Source organism: Daucus carota, chromosome 5 (assembly GCF_001625215.2).
Source record: "Daucus carota subsp. sativus chromosome 5, DH1 v3.0, whole genome shotgun sequence".
NCBI lineage: Eukaryota > Viridiplantae > Streptophyta > Magnoliopsida > Apiales > Apiaceae > Daucus > Daucus carota.
Genome location: NC_030385.2, coordinates 1,188,998 through 1,215,299, shown reverse-complemented (window position 1 = coordinate 1,215,299; position 26,302 = coordinate 1,188,998). Strand labels below are relative to the sequence as shown.

The 26,302-nt window shown below is 34.8% G+C and overlaps 4 protein-coding genes across 5 annotated transcripts in view; 1 reads left to right on the top strand and 3 right to left on the bottom strand.

Annotated features, from left to right (window-relative positions):
* The window catches only part of LOC108220056 (nuclear pore complex protein NUP35), a 38,253-nt gene extending 12,944 nt beyond the window's left edge, over nt 1–25,309 (bottom strand). Inside the window, exon 1 of the mRNA XM_017393699.2 lies at nt 25,305–25,309. The gene's annotated coding sequence lies outside the window, so the exon portion shown is untranslated. The remainder of the gene's footprint in view (nt 1–25,304) is intronic.
* LOC108220767 (GATA transcription factor 12) lies at nt 1,276–2,665 on the bottom strand. The gene is made up of 2 exons (XM_017394623.2): nt 2,247–2,665; nt 1,276–2,120 (listed from the first exon to the last, which is right to left on the bottom strand). Exons 1-2 carry the CDS (start codon nt 2,550–2,552, stop codon nt 1,497–1,499), a joined length of 930 nt encoding a protein of 309 aa, XP_017250112.1. The 5' UTR covers nt 2,553–2,665; the 3' UTR covers nt 1,276–1,496.
* LOC108222438 (uncharacterized) lies at nt 10,955–11,932 on the bottom strand. The gene has a single exon (XM_017396358.2). The coding sequence runs from the start codon at nt 11,831–11,833 to the stop codon at nt 11,246–11,248; it is 588 nt and encodes a 195-aa protein (XP_017251847.1). The 5' UTR covers nt 11,834–11,932; the 3' UTR covers nt 10,955–11,245.
* On the top strand, nt 17,908–26,180 carry LOC108220598 (casein kinase 1-like protein HD16). 2 transcript variants are annotated; one of them, XM_017394404.2, is made up of 17 exons: nt 17,908–18,041; nt 18,329–18,778; nt 21,597–21,719; nt 21,806–21,879; nt 21,967–22,036; nt 22,686–22,741; nt 22,864–22,935; nt 23,499–23,593; nt 23,696–23,762; nt 23,869–23,998; nt 24,210–24,428; nt 24,534–24,676; nt 24,814–24,988; nt 25,095–25,185; nt 25,262–25,419; nt 25,508–25,696; nt 25,799–26,180. In XM_017394404.2, exons 2-17 carry the CDS (start codon nt 18,413–18,415, stop codon nt 25,856–25,858), a joined length of 2,088 nt encoding a protein of 695 aa, XP_017249893.1. In that variant the 5' UTR covers nt 17,908–18,041; nt 18,329–18,412; the 3' UTR covers nt 25,859–26,180. The 2 variants fall into 2 exon arrangements, with proteins under 2 accessions (XP_017249893.1, XP_017249894.1); XM_017394405.2 differs by having other exon boundaries at nt 17,946–18,041; nt 18,371–18,778.
* Nucleotides 26,181–26,302: the final 122 nt, after the last annotated feature.

Sequence of the window (26,302 nt, the reverse complement as noted above, 5' to 3'; positions counted from 1 at the left end):
TTTTTTAAATGCTTGACACGTATTTTAATGTGTATTTAAAGTATAGATTCATAATTTTTTAAAAAATTTTCTTGTCTAGTGTAAAATTTAAAAAATAAAATTTTAATATAGTTTATCAAATTATATTTCAAGAGAGTATTAAAATATATATTGAGCCATTCTTCTCTAATATAAATAATTGAGAGGGACGAGTGAAATAATTAATCTTATGATTTTTTTTTTAAAAGGAAAATAATTCAATAATGAAAAGCCATACGGCATCTACAGATATAATCGAAATTGAACAAACGCAGAATCATATCACCGTTGAATCCTTCCTTCTTCGGTAGGCAACCAAGCGATTTTTTGAAGAGATATATACATGCTGTAATACTCTCAATATTGTTTTGAGCAATCGACCATAAATGCATCACCATACAAACCTTTATCATTGAATCAGCATCATGAAAATCCCGCAGATCTGTAATCCCGGACATGATGAACACACAAAACCCAAACAAAAATCAAACTCTCACAGATGGAGAGACCAAACAAAACCCAAATAAATTGGGAACTTATTGAAGAAAACAAAAGATTAACTAATAGTAAGAAAAGAAGACAATATTGGGGTTTTCCACCGGTGAAATCCGATGGAAGCTCCTCGGATAAAAGAGACGGCGGCTACTTCAAGGTGAGAGAAATTTAGGGTTTTGTGAGAAGAAAGTATATGTAATATGTAATTAATCTTATGATTTGATCTTCAGTTCGATTTTTTCCTTATTTAGTTGTATCATTTGTTTGATATATTTATGTGGGAATTGTGAAATACACGAATATGAAACTAAATACTACGAAATATTAAAGTGTAGAGTGACGATTAAGAAAGATAGGCACCACCCCCTTTATGTGGTCCATCCGTTTGTTGAATAATAGTAGTGCACTGACTGCAAAGTGCTTCACCACATGGGCAGGATGGCTCCTGCTGTTATCTGCTCTTTTAATGTCTTGCAAGTCGACGTCTTGCGATTTTTAAACCTACGTTTTTCCTTGGACGAGCCGATATTTCCAATCCGAGGAGCAATTTTAAGGTGTCAGAGAAAGACTCAAACGAGAATCGTAGATCGTTCAATAATTGTTATTTATTCAAATAACGGTAAAATTTCTGCACATTCGAGTGGTGGGAATAATTTCGTCGCAAATGTCCTTGTTCGATATCCATTTTCTGGAAAATAAATGATATAGTTGAACGGATTTGGAAAAATTTAGTGATTTGATTCTAGAATATATAGCTGGAAATAGAAAACAACGAAGAAGCAATGGAATTTTATAAGAAAGATCGATGATAAAGACAGTTACAGAGCTTAAAAATTAAGTAATGATAATTGACAGTTTTTCTCCCTCCACCTTTTTTTCCTAATTTAATTTCTTTTTTTTCTCTTCTCGTTCTGCTTAAAATCGAAATACAAAATTATAGTTAAAATAGTAGTGATCGGTTTAGGCCCCGAGGCAATGACTAACTAGAGCATGTGATTGAACTGAGGGTGATGAATCAAGTATTCATCACCGTTCGATGCCCCAAACATTGTTCTCTGATTGATCATCTGGTGCTGGTGTTGCTGCGGGTGCGAGTGCTGGTGCTGCTGTTGAGCTTCGCGGACGTCTTTCTGTCTCCGAAGCTCGACGACCTTTCGGTGCGAATTCGAGTGCTTGGCGGAGACAAATGTAGGACTCGCCGCGGGCCTGTACTCGGGGACTAAGCGCCCTGACTTGAACCGGACGCCGCAAGCGTTACAGAGTGTCTTGGGACCCAAGGGACCGGTTCGCCATTGCGGCGTCTTCTCGGAGGCGCAGTGGAGGCATTTTCTGCCGCTGCCGGATGCCTCGGCGGAATTCTCGCGCCTCCGTGGATGGGCCTTGGCGGGGGAGAGGTGGAGCAGCCGAGAGGACCAGTCGCAGGGAGCGGCGCGGGAGCGTTTGCTTCGTGCTTTTCCGGGGACCGAAACATCAGCGTTGAAAATCGGGGAGTTTTTGTAGTTGGTTGTCACGGATGTAGGGATAAATTGCAGGTTCTGCATGTCGTCGCTGGAGAATGATTCCTCGACGAAGCTCGAGAGCCACTCGAGTTCGGCTAAATCATCGTACTGTTAAAAATTCACAATTAATTAAATTAGAATTTAGAATAATCTTACTAAATCCAAAAAATCGTAACACAATGAATTTCGTTTTTTTTTAATATATGAATGCGTGAGTATTTAAATTTATCTTACGGGAACGCAGAGTTCGGAGCCGGAGAATTGAGCATCAGTGAAGCTGCCAGAGCTAATGTTGCCCGAACCCGAAGAGTTGCAGCTGTGGACCGCGGTGACAGGGGACGACGAATCAGCGGCAATGCTATGGAAAAAGGCATCATTCATCACATCGTCTTCTTTCGGGAAGTCAAGCAGCAAGTCATCAATTGCGAACTGATTGTTGTTATCTACTTGCTGGTTTCCGTTAAAGTAGTAGTTTTCGGACAAGAATTGCGGCTCTCCGGCAGCGAAATAGTTGCCGACAAACATGTCCGAGGCCTCCATTGAGAGTAATGTAATGGTATGAAGTGAAAATAGTAAAGAGAGAAAGGGAGAGAGTTAAAGGAGGAGATGAATTGTGTTTGAAGAAGACAAGGCGCGGACAGACAGAGAGGGCTGATTGAAAGTGGCTGTGGAGCTGTGGGGTTTTGATGAGTGGGGAGAGCCATGGGTCCCACGCTTTGATTTTTTTTATTTATGTAATTTTATTATTATTTTTGTACGAATGCTTCTCCATTATTATTCGCAGTAGAATTATGTTAAAAATATTACTGAGCTCCTGCTCAATTATTCTGCATTATATTTTCTCTGTCTTTCCATCTCTTTTTGAGTGTTCATTTTTTATTTTCAATAATCAAATCGATCAGTTTTTGACCAAAAATTAAAGATACTCTTTTTTATTATTTTAGATAACTCAAAAGTATAATTTAACATAGATTATATATATATTAATAATTTAATTATATAAAATGTGTATATATATATAATTCAATCAAATTTTTGTGAAATTGGAAGGTAAAATTCTACTGCTAAAAAGGGAGAGAGTAATAAAGTTTTGTTGAATTTCGGTTGCTATTTTTGTAAAGTTGTTTCTACTTCATATTTACACTATGTGAACCCACTTTGCTTTAACGTTCTTTTCTCTTGCTTGCTTTGTACTGTTCTATACTTTGCCTCATTATTAGCAATATGGGAATGTAAGCAACGGGATGCAAGTGAATTGTGCAAGTTAGCTCTGTGTAGTTCAAATCGGAAGAGCTCAAATAGCAAATGACATTACGGTCAAATAACCTCATTTACATTCTTTTTAACGATCCTCCTAGCAATCGATTTGTTATTTATCAGTAAAACTCCATAACATTTTTCTTAATAATCGATTTGTGCACCGTCTGTAAAATGTATAATTTTTTATTTGAGTGCAGAGAGTTATTTCATCTGATTAGAATTTAGAAATGATCTGTCAATAAAAACACATATACGTTCTTAAATTAGTTGTTAGTGTGTACATGACACGTACGAAAAAAACCTATAATTTGGATCTGAGTAAAAAAAAAAATAGTTTGGATCTGAGTAAAAAAAAAAAAAATTCTTGCAAATAACATATATGTTGCAAAATGAAAAATCAAAACGTATTCTTGCAAATACTCGTAACATATAATGTTGCAAATTAGATCGAAATGTGTGCAATTTTGTGTCATGAAACATTTTATACTACTAAAAACGACAAAGGGAAATAACAATTAAATAGTCAACCATTCGGAAAATAAACAAATGAAATTAATCAGGTTTTGTCGCCGTGACTCCTCCATTACTAACCAGTTTCCAGCCGGATTCCTATGCCATCCCCGTCATTAGTTTACTCGGGATTTGTGCTAATATGCTTATTTACTTATTTAATCCTTTTTATCCTGTAATTATCTCTTGTATTGTTCTTGTTTTTTTCCTTACAAATCTACTAATATGTACTTTCTGCGCTCATCATCGGTCACCACCCACAAGTAACAAGTTATTAAATTTACTTAACCCATGTTAAAGCACGATGTTTACAGCTCAATGGGATCGGATCAACGGTCATCATGTTTCAACTGTCCACCAAATGATTAGTTGCCTGCTTCTTACTTTTAATCCGAGAGATTAATTAATTACAATTTGAGCTCGGTATTGTTTTAGAGGTCATTTGAGGAAGATGATTTGAAAGTGGTATAGAAATATACAATTTATCTATAAATTAATTTATAAAATTTTAATATATTTTGATCATGATTACAAAAATCGGAATCGAAAATACTCGATTTACCTACTGACTCAGAATTTATTAAAAATTTATCAAAAATATTTTCAAATCAAAGATTTAGTCAAATTGAAGTGGAACTGAATAATCTGTAAAGTATTTTCTAAAAATTAATTAAGAACCAGTCGAGAATTTTTCAAATGAATCGGGTGAAGTAAATAATTTTTATGAAAAAGAAATAATGCTCACATTTCTAGAGCAAAATTCAAAACTTTAGAATTACGAGTTTATTAATAATGGACCAAATGTTTATTCTATATCACTTGACTTTTATTAAAATGAAACAATAAAAACTGTTCCAAATCTTTCATTTTTAAGCTAAGAGAAACGCGAGGAAGTATTTCATCATCTTCCTTTCTTGGTTGAAGGAATTATTCTGTATGCATGTGCATTCTTAAGATATATACACGAATTTAAGCTTTAAGTATTTCCTCTCTTCCTCGGAGTCTCTTAATTAATATACTAAATATGTTTGATTGAAAAAAATACTTTTTTTAGACAAAATTGCATTGACATGATGTAAGCCAACTAGAATTTTTTGTCCACAAAACTATACTCCTCCATCCCGCCACCAAGTTCACGTACATTATTTGCACGTATTTTTAAACTCTCGCAAAATATAATTTTATAACGTATTTTCAATTTATTCTTTTTTCGAATAAAAGTTAAATTTCAAACCTTTTTTCAAGATTTAAAAAAAATATATATATAATATAAATATCTTTATAAAAACTTTAAAATACGTGTTAAAAAATAACGTAAAGAACCTGGTGGGTCGGAGGAAGTAATTTATATATATAATATATTTCTCTAATATGGTCTCGAGTAAATTGCGTAATTTACAGTCAAAATTTGATCGTACAAACTAATTGTTTTTTAATAGTTACAGAAAATAAAAATTGAGGTTTCTAATAGATCAAGAAATACTTTTAATGATAAATTATATATATATAAATTTTACGGATTACGGGTATGTATGTGATGTAAAATGATTCCTGAAGTCCAACCTAGCACGTGACAAAGTTAAGGTATCAGTGTCAGCTCTCATGTGAGAGTCTTTAAACTGTACAACATTATTCACATTAAAATAAATAGAAAAAAGAATTTCCTTTCCTCTTTTTATTTTCTAACAACATACATACGAGTATGGGATTGTAATAGTCGGATCGTCGAGTTCATTTCATTCCAAAAAGTTTTATCATTAGATATAATCAACTGATTATGTAAGATGATTACGAACATTTTTATAAAAAATATAAGACACTTGATTCTGTCGGTCCGGATGAACAAAATCGAACCGTATAAAGTATTCAAATAATTTTATTTGAAACTCGATTTGATTATTTTCGAACAAACTTGAATATCTTACGAATCAGACTCTTGTAACTCATGCTTAGAGCTGTAATTCGAGTCGTGAGTCGCCCGGCTCGAACTCGTTTAAGTGGGCTCGGCTCGACTCGTTAAACGAGCCGAGTTCGGGAAAAAGTTTCGGCTCGTTTAATTAAACGAGTCGGCGACTCGTGAAATTAAACGAGCCGAGTTCGATTAGAGGTTTGGGCTCGATTAAGTGTAAAATTATACGAGCTGGCTCGCTCGACTCGTTAAATTTGACTCATTTAGCTAAACGAGTCGGTTCGACTCGACTCGTGAAATTAACCGAGTCGAGTTCGGGCAAAGATTTAGGCTCGATTAGTTAACCGAGCCGGCTCAGCTCGACTCCATTAAACTTGGCTCGAATTAAGTTCGGTTCGAAACTCGCCCGGCTCAACTCGTTATGCTTTTTTGCATTCTCGATATGTACGAGAATCGGTGACAAATACACATATGCTGCAATTCATCACGAAATAAGTTCACGAAGCGATACACACCGCTACAAAAATGATTTAGTACACAGCCACTCCTCGTAATTAAACAGTAGCCAACAATATGTCACGACACAACTAGAAAAAAATTAGAAATCATTACGAGTTGTTTGGTTGGAAAAAGCCCAATCCAGCTGTGGTCAAAGTCAGTCCAGGTCACTGCACTACAACTCTACTGCAACTAGGGGTGTGCACGGGTCGGTTCGGTTCGGTTTTTACCAAAAACCGTTACCAAACCGTGTATGTCGGTTCGGTTCGGTTTCTAGGTATTAACCGTAACCGAACCGTTCGGAACGGTTTTTTTCGGTTCGGTTAACCGTTTGTCGGTTTCGGTTTTTTTCGGTTTTCAAATTTAATAGTTTATTCTCTTGAATATCATGCTAATAAAAAATTATAAATATCATATTAACATCGATAAAAATTATAAAAGTCATATTAACAGTGCAAAAATTAATTAAAGGCAGTGAACATATTGATATTAAATCGTTAAAAGGATGGCAAGATTGAACAAACTTTTTCTTGTAAAACTTGAAAACTCAAGACACAGGGACTAGACTACATTTTTTGTTACCACACATTAGCTTTGTTACCACACATTGGCAAATGGTGACAATAATCGGGTGTGCAGACCCCATCTTGATACAAGGGAATCGATAACTAGTAATCACTAATGCACTGATCATCTATTAAAAAAAATATAAATGTATATAGTTAGTAGCACATAAATCTATATAGAATAAATAAATATATATATTAAATATTTTAAAATAATATGATTTCAATATATATATATATATATATATATAAATATTAAATATTTTAAAATAATATTAGCGGTTCGGTTTCTCGGTTCGGTTATTGGGGTAAAACCGTAACCGTCGGTTCGGTTAACCGTCGGTTCGGTTAGGCTACGGTTTTTTTCGGTTTTTCTCGGTTTCGGTTTTTTTCGGTGTGGTTTTTCGGTTTTTCGGCTCGGTTTCGGTTTTTCGGTTTTTTTTGCTCACCCCTAACTGCAACTGAAACTCCGTTTAGATTGTAGCCTACAATTATTGAAACCCCGTTCTCGTCCCCCTACTTCGCACGCCTGGACGCACTCGTTTTCGAATTTATATACAGTATTTTATTTCGGATTAAAAGATGCCTCTACGTTTTTCACTCTCACGTGCGAGCTGTTTTTGCATGTACACCACCAACGTGGTCGCACGTGTAGGGGGAAATCACGTGAATTACTTATGTATTGCACATGCCTCTTTCCCTTAATTTATGGCCTTCGCTCAGGGAATACGAAGAAAGGCTCCTGCAAAAATCTCCGTTTTTACACTGCTCAATTATTGCCTTGGCCTAGTTGCTTAAGGTTGAAAAATGAAATTTATCATGATCCCGGTTGGTGGTAAATAATGTTCGAAAATATTAAAATCAGATAATGCGGCTCAAATTAGGGAGTCATAAAAAGTTTAAACAGTGCTTAAGTAGTGATAAGAGCAACCCCAAGTGCAAGCTCTCCTTACTCATATTTGGTCTATGTGGACAAAATTTAAGAGTTAGGATGAAAAATCAGTCCTCCAACCCAACTCCCTATCCCCTAAAAATGTTAGGGAAGAGAAAACTCATCTCGTTATTTGAGGGAGCAAAAAGCTAATCCCCATAATACCACATCATCAATATTAACTATAATATAACATATATTTACTCCAACTCTACCTCTTCTAACATATATTACCTTAAATATTAAATAAATACTAATTTTTAAATTATAGGCAATAAGTATAGGTAATATCATTAGAGTAAAACAACTTTTTGCTTACCTGTATTTTAGGTAAACATTATTTTATTATATTTTAGGTTATCAATATAGGATTACCCTTGGAGAAGCTCTAAAAGTGTCGTGTTAGAGCATCTCCAACCATGAAGACCCCTTGGCTAAAAGGTGAGTTTTCATGCCAAAAATAAAAAATTTAGCCAACCACTTCAAAAATTCACACTCCAACCATAGTGACCTGTTGTCTATAAATTTAGCCAACCTCCTATGGATGGCTAAATTTGTCGAACCTCTACAGGTCTGTAAGAAATCTGTAGGAATATTGCATATCATTTCTTACCATATTGAACTGATATATTCTATTTAAACAATCTAAAATATTAATAACATGCTATTTTTAAATTATAGCCAACCAATATAGCCAATACCACTGAAGAGAAATGTCTTACAGGTTCAACAAATTTTACATAACGTCTTACAGGTCCAATTTAGCCAACGATTATAGCCAACACCGTTGGAGATGCTCTTAGAAGATAATAGGAGAGTTTTTGAGTTAAATTTAAATGATCATGATACATTACATCGAAATTCGCTTTTCAGTTTTCATGAGAAAATGTCATAAATTTACTATTAAAATTTTATCCATAATATTATTTGTTATATTACAAATCAAATTATGCAAATATCAAAATATTTTAAATAATAATTTAATACAATAATTTTTTTTATAAACGTTTTTGTGTACAATAGTTTTCAACGCATTCTGTAGACTAGACCTGACAAGCAGTTCGTGTCGTGTACTTTCGTGTCAAACATCTTAGACTCGAACTGTTTTGATTTCGTGTAACAGGTCTAGAACACAGGTACGAACCGAATTATTTTATGTCAACGTACTGTACACGTTATATACACGATTTCCGTGTATCATGTACGGTCTGGAATGAAATGTACACGAAATACACATTTGGACACGAAGGCGTACGAATCTCACAATAGATTTATTTTCAATTTAAATAATATCTATTTTGTTAATTGTATAATAAAATAAACTTATAATTTGATTTAAGAATATATAATAAATAAGTATAACGTATTTTAATATTTTTATTTATTTACTTAGTTCGTATATTTTGTGTCGTTCGTGTACTTATATTAAAAACTGAACCCAACATCAAATGTAATGTGTATTTTTCGTGTTCATATACCAAATATTATAAATCAAGCCCAAAATTTTCGTGTGTATCGAATTGTCATGTTTACTCACTCTAGACCGCAAGTTAAACAGATGTGCCCGTAGTCAGTTGCATTCCTCTGGTTGCGGAAGACTGGATCATTTAGAATATGAAGGCCTGTGCAAGGAAAAGTTTTGTGTGTGAAGGCAGAAGGCCCATAAAAATATTTGGAGATCTTTTTGAAACGGTTTTATAATTGGAAGGCCCAGACCATGACAGTGGTCGCCGGTTGGGTTATGTCCAGGAATTTACGTTTTGTTTTATGGACTCCTGAATTAATGTACCGTCACTGGAATTTATAGCCCAAAAGAATAATTGGGTCTATTGTTTAGGTGGGCAAAATGGAGGTTAGTAGGTCAGACATAATTTCCTTTTTAGTAAAAGGACGTAGTAAATGAAAAGAAGACACGTCAGCATATCCAACTCATCCGGACAATTGACATGGCCTGGAGGAGTGAAGTAACGGGTCATGTTTGTATCAGCGATCGGGTAAATTTTGGATCAAAATAAAATAATTTGAAATTGAATAAAACTGAAAATTTAAGTTATTAAAAATGAAATTCTAATTCCGGGATCATTTGAGTCTAATTTTACATATTTTTTCAAATTTAATATTTCAGATATATTTGACAAGTTTATTAGATATGCTCTTCAGTCTGACCTTACCATATATACCCACCCGTTCCTTTTCTTCTTAACATGAATCATTTTGAAAAATCCCGCGGCTACATATTTAATCGAATTGAACTCGAGCCGAAACGATCATGTTTCGAGTTTTTGTTAATATTTGGTGAAATCATTCGAGATTTTGAGCCGAACTCGAGCCTGTGTTCGACTCGGCTCAGCTTGTTTACACCCCTAGAGTGGACTAAATGTTACACACTGCGAATCTTTAGTTCGGTTTATGAAACTATAGAAATGCTATGTAATGTCCTGATCCTGAATGATATGGGGAAAAATTGTACAGGCAACATAATATCTGTTAACGTTGCTAGATGCTAGTTTTTGGCTTGACTTTGTTTATGAATGTGCTGTGTATATCAGCCGAAAGACAGGCTCGAGTCATTTACTTGTATATGGTTCAATGTAGTGCAAGATGACTTCTATTATTCTATGTTGGCCTTGATGTTTGTTTATTTGAGCAGGGCTTTGGTTGCCTTCAGGGTGGGATATGCTTGTCGAGCATGGGAAGACCAGTTTCTTATGAGAGAGCAGTGGCTTGGAAAGTGCTGAATGAAGAAGAAAATGCTCAGTGCATTTGTTTTATGTTTATAAATTGGTCATTCGTTTGACCTTGTGCTTAGATTGCAAACTATGAAAACCTGAGAACATGTCTACTTTTCTGTATAATGTTTAGTAATCTAAGTACTTTGTGGAACTTAGCCGGCCCTGAGGTTCACAGGGCCTTGGTCGGAACCTGAGTTTGTCAATAAACCTTCGTGCAGAAGAAATTATCTTATAAATGTTTATTGCCGACAGATTGTACATGATGACAACATATCCTATATCAATACTTAGGAACATCCACAGGGTTTATCAATCTATAGGGTGTTTCTCAAGTAAAAAAACAATGGGCTTTCTAATGTGTGCCCAAGGGCACACAATAAGCACAAACTCTTAAGAAGATGGGCTATTTTGATTGGTGGAATTGGTGTGAATGCAAGGGGCTATTAACATTTATTATCTATCCACCAATCAAAAGGTAGTATTCATATCAAAGTTAGTGACTATTGTGTGCCCTTGGGCACATCATAGAAAATTCGAAAAAACAAAGGGTGACATATATAGATAGAAATGTTTGCATGATCGAGGTTTTCAACATAGATGGTTGGATACAAGTAAAAACCCTCTGATTCACTTATGTTCGTGCTCACAGATGCATACACAAGCATCTGTGAAGCGCGAGACATAGAAAAAACACAAACAGGTACAGAGTTTTGGTGTGTCGAATGGCCTAAAGCTTGTTAAAGCTTTAGGCCGTTAATGAAAGTCACATTTTAAAGGAAGGGAAGACGAAAACATTCATATATGTGGTATTTTAGTTGTGTGCTTGATCATTTGGCTACTTGCAGGTCATTCATCTCTCTGGTAATGGCTGGAATGCAGCTCGAGCTCCTCGTAATGCTTCCTTTCTTAGGCCCTCCATTGTTCCGGTAATTCATGGACTTAGCTCTGACTCCTCTGCCTTCTGCTCTAGCCTTCTTCAAGATCTCCCTCATGGCCTGCGCTTGGTACAAAACCGGGTACGCTCTCCCAAACTTGTTAAACCTCACACAAGCACTCATATGACTACTCAATGCCTCTTCTCTTTTCCCTCCATTTTTATCCATCTCCTCCTTCACTGCCTCTGCACACAATCCACAAATCCACTTCCCCAAGAACTTCTCGCGTATCCGCTCTATGTACTCCAGTGTGCACTCTTCTATCATGTCACAACACTCACACCTCGCATCCTCCACTTCAGAAACCGGGGCCAGTGTCCCCATGTCTGCATTTTTATCCGCCTTGCTGAGCTCAAACGAGGCGTCAGAAACGCTTCGTTTGAGGCCAGTAGACTCTGACAATGAAACCGCTCTAGGCGGTTTCAGAGCCGGGCTTGAACGTGTGTAGGAGCTAACAAGAGACTCTCCATGAGGTGCCATTAGGAAACAATGATGAGTTAGTTTAGCTCTTGAAATTGTGTTAGAGTGTTTGTTATGAGAAGTTTGTAAGTTATGTTGGAATGAGTAGGGGGTACTTATAAAGAGATTTTTGAGTGTTTGTTCGTGTAAATTTAAGCTACTGGTGGTCCTTAAGAACTCACGTATCACTATTCACTTTTAAGTGTGAAGGAGTAGTCATGAAAAGGATGGATTTTTCATGAAGGGCTCAAAACAAAAGCAGACTTTTTCTTCTTTTTATTAGGTGATTCATAACTGCCTCCTTTCATTCTGATCACATATCTATTTCTTGTATAAACTGAATTAAAATTTAGTTAACATGAAAGTAAATGGTGCAGTTAAACAAAGGTTCTAAACACTTATCGACTCGTATTACTACGTATAACTTCAATCCGGGAACACTTCGTTATATCTCCAAGGAATTAACTTTGGTACATGCGAAATTATGTGGGTGTTTGGGCAGAGCATAAAACTAGGGTTCTGGACTTTTAAGTTAGCAGCACTTATTCGTAACGTTTGTGTAAAAAATCGAGAAGCACTTATAAAAAGATAGGATTCCTAACTTTTGTTTCATGACTTTCATTTTTTTCCCAAACATTTTAATCACTTATAAGTCTTAATTAACTTCTAACTTCTACTTCACTTATTTTACTTTAAACAAGAAAAACTTATTTTAAACTCATCCAAACGGCCCCATATATTTACATATATGAGATTATAAATTAACATGTTAATGAAGTAATTAGTAAGAAACCAACTGGATTATTTTTCTATATGTGTACGAGCAAAAGTTTCTTCTTGCAGGTGCATGTTGCAACTGTAGTTAATTTCGAACGTAGGGATATTTGTCTTAGTAAAAGTAGTTTTGTAGTTCACGTGTAGACAATCTGCGACCTCATAGATCTTAGGTATGTTTTTTTTTTTTTGTGTGGAGGTGGTAGAATTTATACGAAGTTGGTAATTTCGAAAGTTTCCGACGACTTTCGATATATTTATGTGGTTCCTATGTTTCGGATTGTTAAGATGTATTTTAGTTTATTTCGAGCCGAACTTATGATTTATGATTTTACGAGTCAAAGTTCGACAGCGTGACTTATCAAAGTGCAACTCAATCAAAGTGCATGTACAGAAAATGCAATTAAATTCTGTCCATTTTATTTCAATTTTAATGTTGTTAGCAACATTTAATAGTACACAAATCAAGAAAAATGTTGAAGAAAAATATTTCGTGTAGATGTTTAAAATACAATATTACAAGTGTTGTAAAGTTCAAAAAATATAGGTAGACATTATGATTTTCTCTACAATATATTAATATAATAATGATATTTTGATTTATTCGATCTAAACCAATTTTCTTTACAAAATTGAACTGAACTTTAATCCGGTCCGGATCAGATTTTCAAGAAAATTAGACCGAACTTAATTAAACTTAAATGATTAAATTCTGTTATTTTGGTCAAACCTAAATTTACTAATATCACATATACGATTCGAGATCCGACACAAATCCAACTGATTCATATACCATGAATTACTGACATAAAATTTGTGAATCACTGTTTGTATATTTTAAAACTTCAATAAGTAAAATTCTAGATAGAGGTACCTCATTAATTATTGTTCATTTTGGATAATTTATAAATTTTATCACAATAAATTCAGGTCATATATTTATTTATTTATTTATATTCATATTTCTTGACATGATTCGACATAATTTAGTTTTAGTGGTAGTTTGATTACGGGTGTTTGAAAAGTGTTGTTGGTTATGTAAGTTGCAAATGCGCTTCTCAATAGTTGTACGTGGAGCTAGTAACTTCTCGTTATTTCTAGTGGATATTCTCAGTTGTTATTAAAGTTATACAGCCTGTGTTCTTAACTACAATTTGAAGAAAGGTTACTGGAGGGAAATAATATGAGGCCCTGGTTATACGATGTGGACACGACGAGGTCGAGGCTGATGATATTGACATGTGATTGCGTGCATTAACATGTAAATTGTCAATTCTCACGTGATTTATATGTGGTCATCTGGCTTCAAAATATCTTCCAGCTTTTGTGCTTGCAACTTGTCTAGTTTGTGTTCATCTTTTTTCTCTACTTCATAGTCTTATCATTTGCAGCATGCGTATGTATCTGGATATCTATATATCCTTCTTTTACTATGTCAAAAGGTAAAGTGATGCATGCAACTTGGCTCTTCATTTTCAGTACAGAGAGAGGGAGTGGAGGCGGAGGAGGGGGAGAGAGGGAGAGGGAGAGGGAGAGAGAGAGAGAGAGAGAGAGAGAGAGAGAGAGAGAGAGAGAGAGAGAGAGAGAGAGAGAGAGCGGGAGGGAGAGAGAGAGGGAGAGAGGGAGAGAGGGAGAGAGAGCGAGAGGGAGAGGGAGAGGGAGAAGTTTTGAAAGAAAACTATTAGAAGCTGAACTATTGCAGCCATGCAAAATACTTAGTCCTAGAAGCTGAAATATTGCAGGCTTGCAGCCATGCAAAATACTTACTTAAATTCTGTGAAGATCCATGTACTCGAAAATATAAAAAGGCTACTGATTGGGCTTATAGGATCAACGGGCCATAGAAATTATGATAAACCAATATTACTGCCAATGATTAATAATTCACATTGTTAAATCATACGACTACTTTGTTCACAAGCAAGAAAAATACTTCTCAGGTTTTCTGGTCTACTCTATCTCAACAAATTTACACTCTTTCAATCCGCTCTGAATTCCGATTTACAAGCCTTCTGCTATATGCTTCAGATATCAATGACCTAATGAATTGTCCGGAGTTATGGTCGTATTTGGAAATTAGAGGTTTAGGTGTTTTAGAGGTAAACTAATATTAGTGTTTGATAGTTAGCGGATTGAAATAGAGGTTTATATCCAAAAAGCTAAATTTGAAAAAGCTACTTTGACGAGTTTTTTAGATTAGCGGTTTTGGTTTATGTCAGACTAAGTTAATCAATCAGCTATTTACCAAATAATTTTACAACAAACAAACAGCTAATTCAATCCGCTAGTCAAAACATCTAATTCAATCAGCTAATCAAAACAACTAATTCGATCCGATAACAGTTAACCGCTAATTCCCAAACGAAACCTTTTTGACGGGGTCAGTGAACTTGTGAACACCAATGGGTGCACCTCTTGAACTCTTGAAGATATTATCCTAAATAAAAAAGATATGTTAAATTTAATGAAAAACACAATGGAGTACAATAAATTATCACCGGGGTATGATTTCCGTGCCACAAATCGAACGGAAATATTTTTAGGGTTATATTTACACCGCGACAAAGAGAATATATTTGATTGGGCCGCTTGTAAACAATCGCTACAAACGATATACTCCGCTAAGAAATATAATGATATTACAAGGCCCAATGTAAGGAACAGGCCCAAGTTACAAGTCCAGTGCTTTTGTGATAGTGATTTTATGAGTAATAAAAAGCTAAACACCCGGTAAGCTGCTGTTTAAAATCCTTTTTCTGAAATAAACGTTTTTGCTTCAATTGATAATATCATAATCTAGTACATGAATGAGGAAATCAGCTGGGTTATTATACCACACTTATAAACCTGACATAGAATAGACGGTTTTTACTAACACATGTGTCACACGATTCGCAGACGATAAGTCAACTAAATTAGCACTGGATTTGTGTGCTTTAATAATTGAATACAATCTACTATAGCACCAAAGAATGTCTCGTTTGGAGTTCCATTACAAGCGATTTAGAATCTGTCTCAACAATACAGTGGTCATAACGTCGTTCTATCACCCAAAATAATACTTCTTTTAAAATACGGCAGCCACACATCCACCACCTTCTGACATCTTGCCCCTACAAACTTCTCCAGAGCATCACGGAGAACACACCCACCACCAATGTGATCATCCGGGAAAATTTCAGCATCAATAGTAAGTTTTAACCATCCCAGTTGTGGTTTACGGCAGGTTTGATCACCCACACTAACGTGTGTGCTTTTTTCATCCAGCCGGACTTGATCCGTCTATGCTTGAGATTCCAACATAGCATGCCGATAAAAACACACTGATCTCTTGTGCAAATATTAGAGGCTCTGCAGATCACCGAAAAAACTGTATCGTGAACTGAGTGTTGAACAAAACAATGTGGTCGTTCATTTAGCTAAACTGTTTTTTGGAAGTCACAAGAGAACAACACATGAGTATCGGTCTCCAATGCACTGTGACACCAAGGACATCGAGCATCAATGTTAAGCAAACAACCCTTGCATACACGCCAAAGAAAGTTAAGCACTTTCGCGGGATTTTGAGTGACCATAATCGTTTTCAGAAAGTTTTTGCACTGTTTTAAGTTTATTCACATGGCAGATATAAATCACTGGTGTGTTTTATTACAAATTTAATAGAAGTTTATTATTAATAATACATTATGAATTTTAATAAATTTTTTTAATTTTTATTTTATAGAGTTGAGGTAAAATCGTATGATTGGTTAAAAAAATCAAAATAAATTATTGAGAAATTTTATGAAGTATAAAATATACTATTAAATTCATAATGAACTTTCACGATATTCACAAATATCTATTGATATTTATATATCATCTTATTTTGAATTAATTATTGGGCAGTGAAAATTGAAATGCTTCTTCCACATTTTCGGAGAGAATCATATGAGTCTCTTCTCGATTCTTGTTCATACTTCCTTCATTTTGAAGGGAATCTAATTTCTATAAAGAATAAATATATCTCGAGAAGTAGATAATCCTATTTTATTTATTGTACATTTTGAAAATGAAATAATCGAAAATATCGAGTAACGGACCATGACCTAAGTTGTTAAAGTAAATAAAGCAATGATACATCTATATTTATTTGAATAAAATCCTCCACTACTAGATATATCACGTGCATGTAAAGAAAATGAAATGGTCCTAGTATGAGTGATGATCCTCTCGGACGAGATAAATATCATCTGATTTTATTATCTTTTTGAATAAAAATATCAGCAGATTTTAAATGCGTGATAAAATCTTAATTGAATATTTTTAAATATCTGGATGATCTAAAATTGTAACAGAGTAGTTTAAATTTTTATAAGATTGCTTTTAATTTTTAACGGCTATCTCACTATAACCGGTTCGGTTTTAACCTAGAATCCGAATCACAATCATTAAAATCAATCCGGCTTTTAATTTATGATTTCAGTTCGGTTCATTTTGTGTGGGTTTTTGGCGGGTTCTTGTTCAGCCTTGATACATCCTACATTTTTGGTAAAAAAATTTAAGGACACAAAGACAATGTAATTAAAATTCGATCCTCATAGTTTAATATTTAATTAGGAATCATGTAAATTGACCAAAATTATATCACAAACTAACAAAAAGATAAGACATATTAAACCTTTCTTAATTTAATAATTCTGATAATTTCTATCTACATAATCCATTTTACAATTCAGTTTGTTTACTTAAATATATGATGATTTATTATAACCGACTACTCAATCCGTCCCCTTCATTTGTTTACATTGAGGACAGGGGCTCGAAACGTATTCTAATATTCTCGTAAAATGTAGTTCGATAAATTTTTTAAACTTTTTATTCTATTAAAAGTTTGATGTTTAAACTTTTATATAAAAAGAAAAATTTTTAAAAATAAATTATGTTTTATATGCGCCTTAAAATACGTACGAGCAATGTGAAAAAAGGTAAAAAATTGAGGGGACAGAGGGAGTATATTAAAATAAGCAAAGTCAGCAAATAGTCAAGCCGTCAACATCTCAACTCAACAACAAGAGTCAGCTCTCTCTACTTTTATCTTAAAAACATCAAATTCTATCTGCCCTCGACTAATCTCAACCGTAAGATCAACCAAATCAACGGCTCGCATTTCATCTCCCTCGCAAGTATCACAATCTCTTCGTAACGTCATATCTCTCCGCCCACAATTTTTCATGCCCTTTTTCGTAATTTCCTCCTTTCGCCATTTGTCCGAATTAATACACATTTCTCACAATCCTAATTTCACCAAATCCCAACCGTTGATCAATTCTCATCGACGGCTAGATTTTTTAAAATCTTAATAAACAAATTCCCTAATATATACCCCAAAAAACAATATATACACACAACACACTCATCGATTGCACTCGACGCTTTGCTCTCAATTTGCTTAAAGATCCCTAATTTCTCGCTCGTAAGCTCATTTCAAACCCTAATTACTCGTAATTCCTATAGTTCTTATACGTTAATTGTGCTTTTTTAAATTTCATGATCATTTTTTTTACCGTTGTAAAAAGTTGTGATTTTAACGTGTTGTGAATTTGTGATTGATTGATTGTTTGTTGATTTAATCGAATTCTGTTATGTATATGTGTGTATAATCACTGTAAAATTTGATCGAATGTTTTTTTTTTTGTATTTATGTTTTTGATTGTTTGTTTGATTGTTAATTTAGTTGAATTGCGATGATTTAATGTGTAGGTGTGTGATTGATTGAGTTTAGAGGGAGTGGATTGTGTGCAGGTGAATTTTGTTAGGGTTTTAACGACGAATGCTAAGTGAAGTATGCCGGAGTTACGTACCGGAGTGAGGAGGGGAAGGCCACCGAAGCACACAAAGAAAGAGCAGCAGGTACAAACTGATATTGATTTGAATAGAGTTGGAGAGGGGGAGGGGATTGCGACTCGGACAAGGAGGAGGAGAGCGGCTGCAGCGGCGGCTGCAGCAGCGGAGCCGGTTGTTAATGAGAACGTGGCTGTGGCACCGCAGCCTGTGCAGCCCGTGGAACCAGTGGTGGAAGCTCGGGAACCGGTAGGACGGGAGAAACAGGAAGTAGCGGGGAAGGCGATGGATGTTTTGAATGGCGGGAAAAGTGGTGCTAAGGATAATGCTGGCGATGATGACGGAGTTAATGCTCCTGTACCTGATACGGTAATATTTGATTATATACATTTTAATTGTTTGTGTATGATTTGCTATAAATATTTTTACTAAGATTTCGTCCGGATGTAACTTAATTAGGGTAAATATATTTCCGCAAAATGAATGTTGGAAAAAAGTGAAAAACATGTTCAATTTGGAAAATGTTTTCTTCTCTGGAAAGAGGGAATTCATTTTTGAGAAATTCATAGCAGCATTATTAGAAGGAATTTTCCTCCTCTGGGAAATAATATTATTCGGAAAAATATTTTATTTTTTGAGACCTAAAAAACACAGGAAATCTTTATTTTTCTAATTTTCCCGCGTTTATTTCATCTCTGGGAAATATTTTTCTGGAGCTCTATAAAGCTGAGAAATCAGGAAAACAGTTTATTGTAATATATTTCAATGTAACAAATGAAGCTTGAGATTTAATAATGTTCTTTTTCCTTTGTGATTATGTATATTTGTATATACTTATTGGACGATACAAGGCACTGCACATAAATTTAAATCAACGGATATTTTGTGTGCTGGCTTGGGTTTTTGATTTATCACCTCATGTTGATTAATTTGTTGTTTGATATTTGTCAATGTGGAGAAATCTGTGCCATTCTCTTGAACTTTGATGCAGTTTCCAGAAGAATTATTTTTTCGTTGATTGAATTTTCGATGCTTTCTTGCCCATATAAGTTTGTGTGGTCTTGATATTGTATCTTTTTTAACATAGCAGTGTACTTTAATTATATTCAACTGGATACTGCTTTATTACATTGTTATTGTGAAGTCTTATGCATCTTTTGTGTGATTTTTACAAGTGTGTGTGGCCATGCTGTTGTATAAATATAATAGGGGTCTTTCTGTACAGCTTGATCAATCTACTTTTCAAATTATATGCACTTATTTTTAGTAAATTCTTGTATTAATTCAATTCCTAGTGACTGAGGTTCACAAGCTAAAAGATAGGTTGCAGTTACCAACATGATTTATTTGGCATATTGTTATATGAAAATATGTGACATGATATAGTAAATGCAACTCCCGGTATGTTTATGATTGTTCTATTGCCGTAAAATGGTAAGAATATATTGGTGGTTTAATAGGCTGCAAAGAAATCCAATAATAGCTAGTGCCTTAGCTAAGAAATTCATGATGCACTTGACCCTTGGGACTTGACAGCAACATTTTATTGTTCTGACCAACTTGCATGTCTAAGGCATAAAACAGGGCTATCTTAGCTTAAGAACCAAATCATATTCACAGAAATGTTATGAGATGAACATGGCTATGGCTATCACACTAAGTTTAATGCTTCTTGGTTACTGAAGGAAGAGATCTTGTGCTGGCAATTACTACCATTTAGGGGCATACTGCGTACCATTATTATATATATATAATGAGTATTTATATTAAGCAAATTTACGAGTTACTATTTACCGCGAAAAACTCCTAATGTGTTAAAATTATCTGAACTTTTTTATTACTAGATATGTCTTATTCTGCATATCCCTGTAGGGTTAGACATGAAGCAGTTATATGTAATGTGTATTTTTTTCAGCCTTCCTGTACTAATATATTAATAATTTTATCCTCAGTGAATAATATATATTATGTTAGAATGTGAATTGTAATGGGATGCCACACATGTATGGGTTATATGAAAAAGCTAACAAGTAGATTTAAGTTCATCGGGGACGTTCCTGTGCTAGTTTAGTTGGTTAGAAGCAGCTTTTGACCTGGAGGCCTGGTTTTGGAATCTCCGCAGTTACACACTTGTACTTGAAATAAGCTTAATGGTTATTTAAGGCCGCACTTTATATCCTTTTTTGTTACAGAAGATATTCTTGTTTATGCTTAACATCACTTGTTATATGTTGTTTCCTGGAATGGTAATGCCGTTTTCTGTTTCATCATTTCAGTTGTTCAACTGTTCCTTATAAAAAGTAGTCTGATGCATTTCAATTATTTATTCTGCTTTAAATCCTGCCTAAAACTAAATGTAAATTTTCAGCTACACATTCGGTGATAGAAATTTTGTGACTTAAATTTTATATGGTTTTTTTTTTTTTTTTGTGGTGAATTACATGCATAGAATGAGTTAATAGAAAATATTATTATTCCCATCATGTCATTCCTTCTTAAATGTTTCCGTGTGTTTGACTACTTTCATCATACAAGAAATATATGGTATATCTCTGTCTGCGGTATTTCCTTTCCTAGCCTAATATCTCTTTCAATTCTATATATGGTATATCTCTGTCTGCGGTAAATCCTTTCCTAGCCAAACATCTCTTTCCATTCTAGCACTCATTATATGGAGTCTATTTTTTATATTATCATTAGGAATACTCTTTGTATATCCTAATAAATTTTGGAAATTAAAATGTGGGGTTCTAAGCGGACAACTGTAAGGTGATTTGTCTGGGCTACAAAGCTTGTTTAATTGTTCAACTGGGGGAAGGCAGTAAATATTTTGTGGTTGCTGACTATCAAACTATCGACAACACACAAATAAAGTATTTATAGTGTTCTTTTGATGATAAATATTTCACCTGCACATTTCTAAAAATTTGCTAAGTACTATCTTACGATCGGTGCTGACACGGACAGAGGCGGATCTTAGTAGGGGCAAGAGGGGGCAATTGACCCCCCTTAAATTTTTTTTTAAAAATATTATACATATTTTTAGGTTGTAAAATTGAAATTGACCCTCTTAATTTTTGTGTGACCCCTCTTAATTATTTTTACAAAAAAATTGACCCCTCTTAACTTTATAGTCAGATCCGCCACTGGACACGGAACCTAATTATTTCAATTATATTTACTACAGGTTCATGTTGGTGGTTACTCTAGCTACAGAGTACAAAAAAAGCTTGGTAAGGGAGGCTTTGGACAAGTTTATTTGGGTCAGCGAATAGTATCACTATTTAACAATGACAAAGCCCCGACCGATGTATGTAGCATTCCGTCCTAGTGTTTGGTCATTGAGTTAATTTGAGCATTAAATTAACTGTTATTTTATTACTTCTGATAAATCAGGTAGCCATAAAATTTGAGCATCGGACAAGTAAAGGATGCCATAATGGACCGCCTTCTGAGTGGCATGTATACAAGTATGATCATGTCACTCCTTTTATTTTGTTACTAGATTATTGTGTATGGACAAAATATAACTCTCTTATCCCTTGTCACTTTGACAGCACCCTTAGTGGCAGTCATGGAGTTCCAAGGGTGCACTACAAAGGCATGCAAAATGACTATTATATCATGGTATGGCCTAATTGTTTTTTTTATGCTGTTGAAAGTCTTTTTTTAGTGTAGGCTCTCCTTTATTGCATCTCAAGTGTGTATAAATTGTATTGACTTGTGTAAATAAACTATTTTTATCACTTATCATGATAATTACAATCCCAAAAGCTCCTTTCGGATCAACTTTGAAGATTACCTATGCGATGATAAGTTACAATAACTTGTCAAAGAAATCTATAGTTCCTGTTGACACGCACGTGCACGCACATGTGTGTGTTTTAAGTGATTGTATATCATATATTGTTAGATATTATATAATAATTGTAATATAAACGAATATTAGTGCTATTTCCTTAGTTTACTAGTATTTAGAATTATCTCTCTCAGCACTTTTGTCTTCTAAAGTTCATGGGAGTGTTAACTTATTGGTCTATGTTCCGAACTTATATTATTCAACGGCTTGTACAGTAAAATACTGTAGTAATCTCCCATATATATTTGTTCTTACTTTTATATGATTTTGCTGAGGTAACTCATAGATACCTCAATGTTTGATTGAGACATGAACCGTCTAAGCACTTGGTGAAGTGGAGATATGGGTAGCTGTTAGCCTTTATGTTTTCAGTCTTCAAGTTAATATTCTTATTACATTGGACCATGTCGCATGCAGGTCATGGATAAGCTTGGGCCAAGCTTGTGGGATGCCTGGAATAGTCACTCACCCGTGTACGTTATAATGGAGCTTTTAGTTGATACACTTAGTTGTTTGGTTTGATAACTATTTGCTACTTTCTTACCTGACTGTATGAAGTGTTTCCTCTAAATAATAAGTCTGATCAAAATCACAGGATGTCCACTGAAATGATAGCTTGCATTGCCGTTGAAGCAATATCAATTTTGGAGAAGATGCACTCGAAAGGGTGAGATTTATCTTTTGCTATGTGTTTGACATATTATGTATATACTTGATATTCAGTTATGATTCAAAATTGCATCGTATACAATACCAAATTTTATTTTACTTAGTATACTCACTAGTTTATAAGTATTCCTTTCATCCTTTCGTTTGGATTTGCAAAACAATTGTTAAAAATGTGAATTTTATGAGTGTTTAGATAGAAAAGTCATTTACAGTGTCCGGTAGATTCTCTTTTACCTAAAGTTTTTATCGTATGTTATGCAGTCCATGTTTTGCAGTTGTGGACTGTGGTGGTTATACCTAAAGTTTTTATCGTATGTTATGCATTAATGTTGTTTTAAATGGAAAGAAAAATCCATGGTGTGCTAAATCCTAGATTCTGTGCATTTAATCTTCATATTTGATGTTTATGTAGCTAGAGAATACAATATACAGATTTGATAGCATAAATTTTAGATGCATAGAATTATGTGAATATTGCTCAGTTTTTATACACACTTATATGATTTCGTGTTTTGAAATTGTGATGTCTGAAATGAACTAAATTGCCAAGAGTATTTATAGGTATGTGCATGGTGATGTCAAACCGGAGAATTTTTTACTTGGCCCTCCTGGTACTCCGGAAGAGAAGAAACTTTTTTTGGTGGATCTTGGTTTAGGTAATTGCTCTTATCTGAAATTACTAGCTTGTTGTTTCTGTGTATGTATTCAAACATCACAGTTTTCCTTTTCTGTTTTTCATGATCTCTCCGTGGTATTAGCTACTAGATGGCGTAATAGCTCAACTAATAAACATGTTGAGTATGACCAAAGGCCAGACGTTTTCAGGTACAATACAGTGAAATTCGGCAACTAGTATTGACTTGTGTTTTCACAGTTATCTAATATCAAATAACTGGTACCTGTGTAGTTAATTATCATTCTGGTTTTTCAGGGGAACAGTTCGATATGCTAGTGTGCATGCACATTTAGGCAGAACTGCTGGTAGAAGAGATGATCTAGAATCTCTTGCTTACACACTTATCTTTCTGCTCCGTGGTCGCCTTCCTTGGCAAGGATATCAGGTTATCTCTCATTCTAGTTATAGATAGTAATCCATTCATGACTTTGCTTTTGGTTTTTTTCTTATGCTGAGAACACTTTAGTTGTGTGGGTATATTATTTGTTTTCCAGGATGGAAAACCTTTTTATATTATAGATAATTTTATCAATACCAATTTGCACATATGTTGTATGCTGTATATACAAGTCCCTGACGTGTAGATATTCTTGTAGGGCGAGAACAAAGGGTTTCTTGTGTGCAAAAAGAAGATGGGAACATCACCCGAAGTTCTCTGTAACTTGATTCCAGATCCTTTTAAATTATTTGTAGAATATGTGGTAAACCTCAAATTTGACGAGGAACCTGATTATGCAAAATATATATCTCTCTTTGATGGGATTATTGCTCCAAATCCAGACTTCAGGCCCCTAAACACTGATGGAGCTCAGAAGGTACTCTTCATTTTTTTAATCTTTTACCGGGTTCATTTTCTAGACTGTCATTGCCCTTGATGTTTGCTTTTGATTATTGTCCTGATTATGTTTTTGTTTATAAAGCTGATACATCAGGTTGGTCATAAGAGAAGTCGACTGACATCGGACAACGAGGAAGATCAACAACCTAAGAAAAAGATTCGAACGGGGATGCCTGCAACCCAATGGATAAGTGTGTACAATGCTCGTCAGCCAATGAAGCAACGGTATCCAAGTCTTCTGAATGCTTATGAGTTGACTTGTATCTAAGTAGAAAAATGGTTTCCAATAAAAACATGTTTCTAACAAGAGAAGTGAAGCTTGTGCAAGGCTGAAATAATGATTTTGAACTATTTTGCTGTAGGTATCACTATAATGTAGCAGATATGAGGCTCGCACAACACATTGGGAAAGGAAATGAAGATGGCCTTTTTATCAGCAGTGTAGCATCTTGTCAGAATCTATGGGCCCTCATCATGGATGCAGGCACCGGGTTCAGTGATCAGATTTATGAGTTGTCACCGTTCTTTATTCACAAGGTACTTCGGTTACAGCATTGTTCATCTGCATCAATTGAGTTGTTTTTCACCTGGAATAATACTGAGAACATATAAATTGCTAACTATTTCGTTTGATTTTTTGAAGGAATGGATCCAAGAAAATTGGGAAAAGAGTTACTATATTACCGCAGTGGCTGGGGCAAATAATGGGAGTTCGTTAGTGGTCATGTCAAAAGGTCAGTCTTAGATCCAGATATCAGATTGTTATGAGTTGCTTGTAGTGATCTAACTATTTAAATTAATATAATTTAGGTACACAATATTCACAGCAGTCCTACAAAGTTAGCGACTCATTTCCTTTCAAATGGATAAGTAAAAAATGGAGAGAGGGATTTTACGTTACTTACATGGCTACCGCTGGGAACAAATGGGGGATTATTATGTCTCGCGGTGCAGGATTCTTGGATCAGGTTCGTTTTATTTTCAGGAAATAACTAACTATATTGTTCATTACCAATTTGATTAATTGTGTGCAAGCTGACATGGTTTTAATTTCAGGTAGTTGAAGTAGATTTTCTTTATCCCAGCGAAGGTGTTCACAAGCGGTGGGATGCTGGATATCGTATCACTGCTGCTGCATCAACTTGGGATCAAACTGCTTTAGTATTAAGCATCCCTCGAAGAAAAGCAGCAGATGAAACACAAGAAACTCTTCGCACATCTGCTTTTCCTAGCACACATGTGAAGGTTGGGGAATCCATGTATCTTCGTGTATTATATAATTATATGACTGAGCTTGTTTACCTTACTATGGGGTGATATAGCCTAACATTGGTTTGGTTCTTGCAGGATAAGTGGGCAAAGAATCTCTATATATCATCTGTTTGTTATGGCCGTACAGTTTCCTAGCTCCAACAATTTACAAGGCTTAGAAGTTCTACTGACAACTACATAATTGTAAGATAGAGCCAGTTTGTTTGTATCTCAAGCGGGGGAGTTCTCTCGTAGCTAACATACAGCAACTGGTGTATAGAGTGAAGTGTTGTGTTATAGAGGTCCAGCTTGTCGGCCATGGCATCTGGAATTTCTTATAGATTGTCGTGGAGGATACTTATCTTCCTTTATACTTGGATGTAAAGTATTTAAAGTATTTTACTGTTCTCTTTTCGTACTCTGTATAAAAGTTTCGCTTTTAAAGATAATACATTTTGAGGATCAATTTTATGGATTAGATTTAGTTCATGATCTAGTACTTCACTTGAGGTGAAGTTATGACGTTTTTTTGTCAACGTCGGCCTGATTTGTTGTTAAGCCTCAGGAGGTTTTGGCGACATCCAGAGACACGGATTACAG

Coding starts and splice junctions, on each gene's coding strand:
- LOC108220767 (XM_017394623.2), bottom strand. CDS start 2,552: ATGGAGGCCTCGGACATGTTTGTCGGCAACTATTTCGCTGCCGGAGAG. Junction 2,121..2,246: donor GCTCCGAACTCTGCGTTCCC/GTAAGATAAATT, acceptor AATTTTTAACAG/TACGATGATTTAGCCGAACT.
- LOC108222438 (XM_017396358.2), bottom strand. CDS start 11,833: ATGGCACCTCATGGAGAGTCTCTTGTTAGCTCCTACACACGTTCAAGC.
- LOC108220598 (XM_017394404.2), top strand. CDS start 18,413: ATGCCGGAGTTACGTACCGGAGTGAGGAGGGGAAGGCCACCGAAGCAC. Junction 18,779..21,596: donor ATGCTCCTGTACCTGATACG/GTAATATTTGAT, acceptor TATTTACTACAG/GTTCATGTTGGTGGTTACTC. Junction 25,697..25,798: donor TTCCTAGCACACATGTGAAG/GTTGGGGAATCC, acceptor TGGTTCTTGCAG/GATAAGTGGGCAAAGAATCT.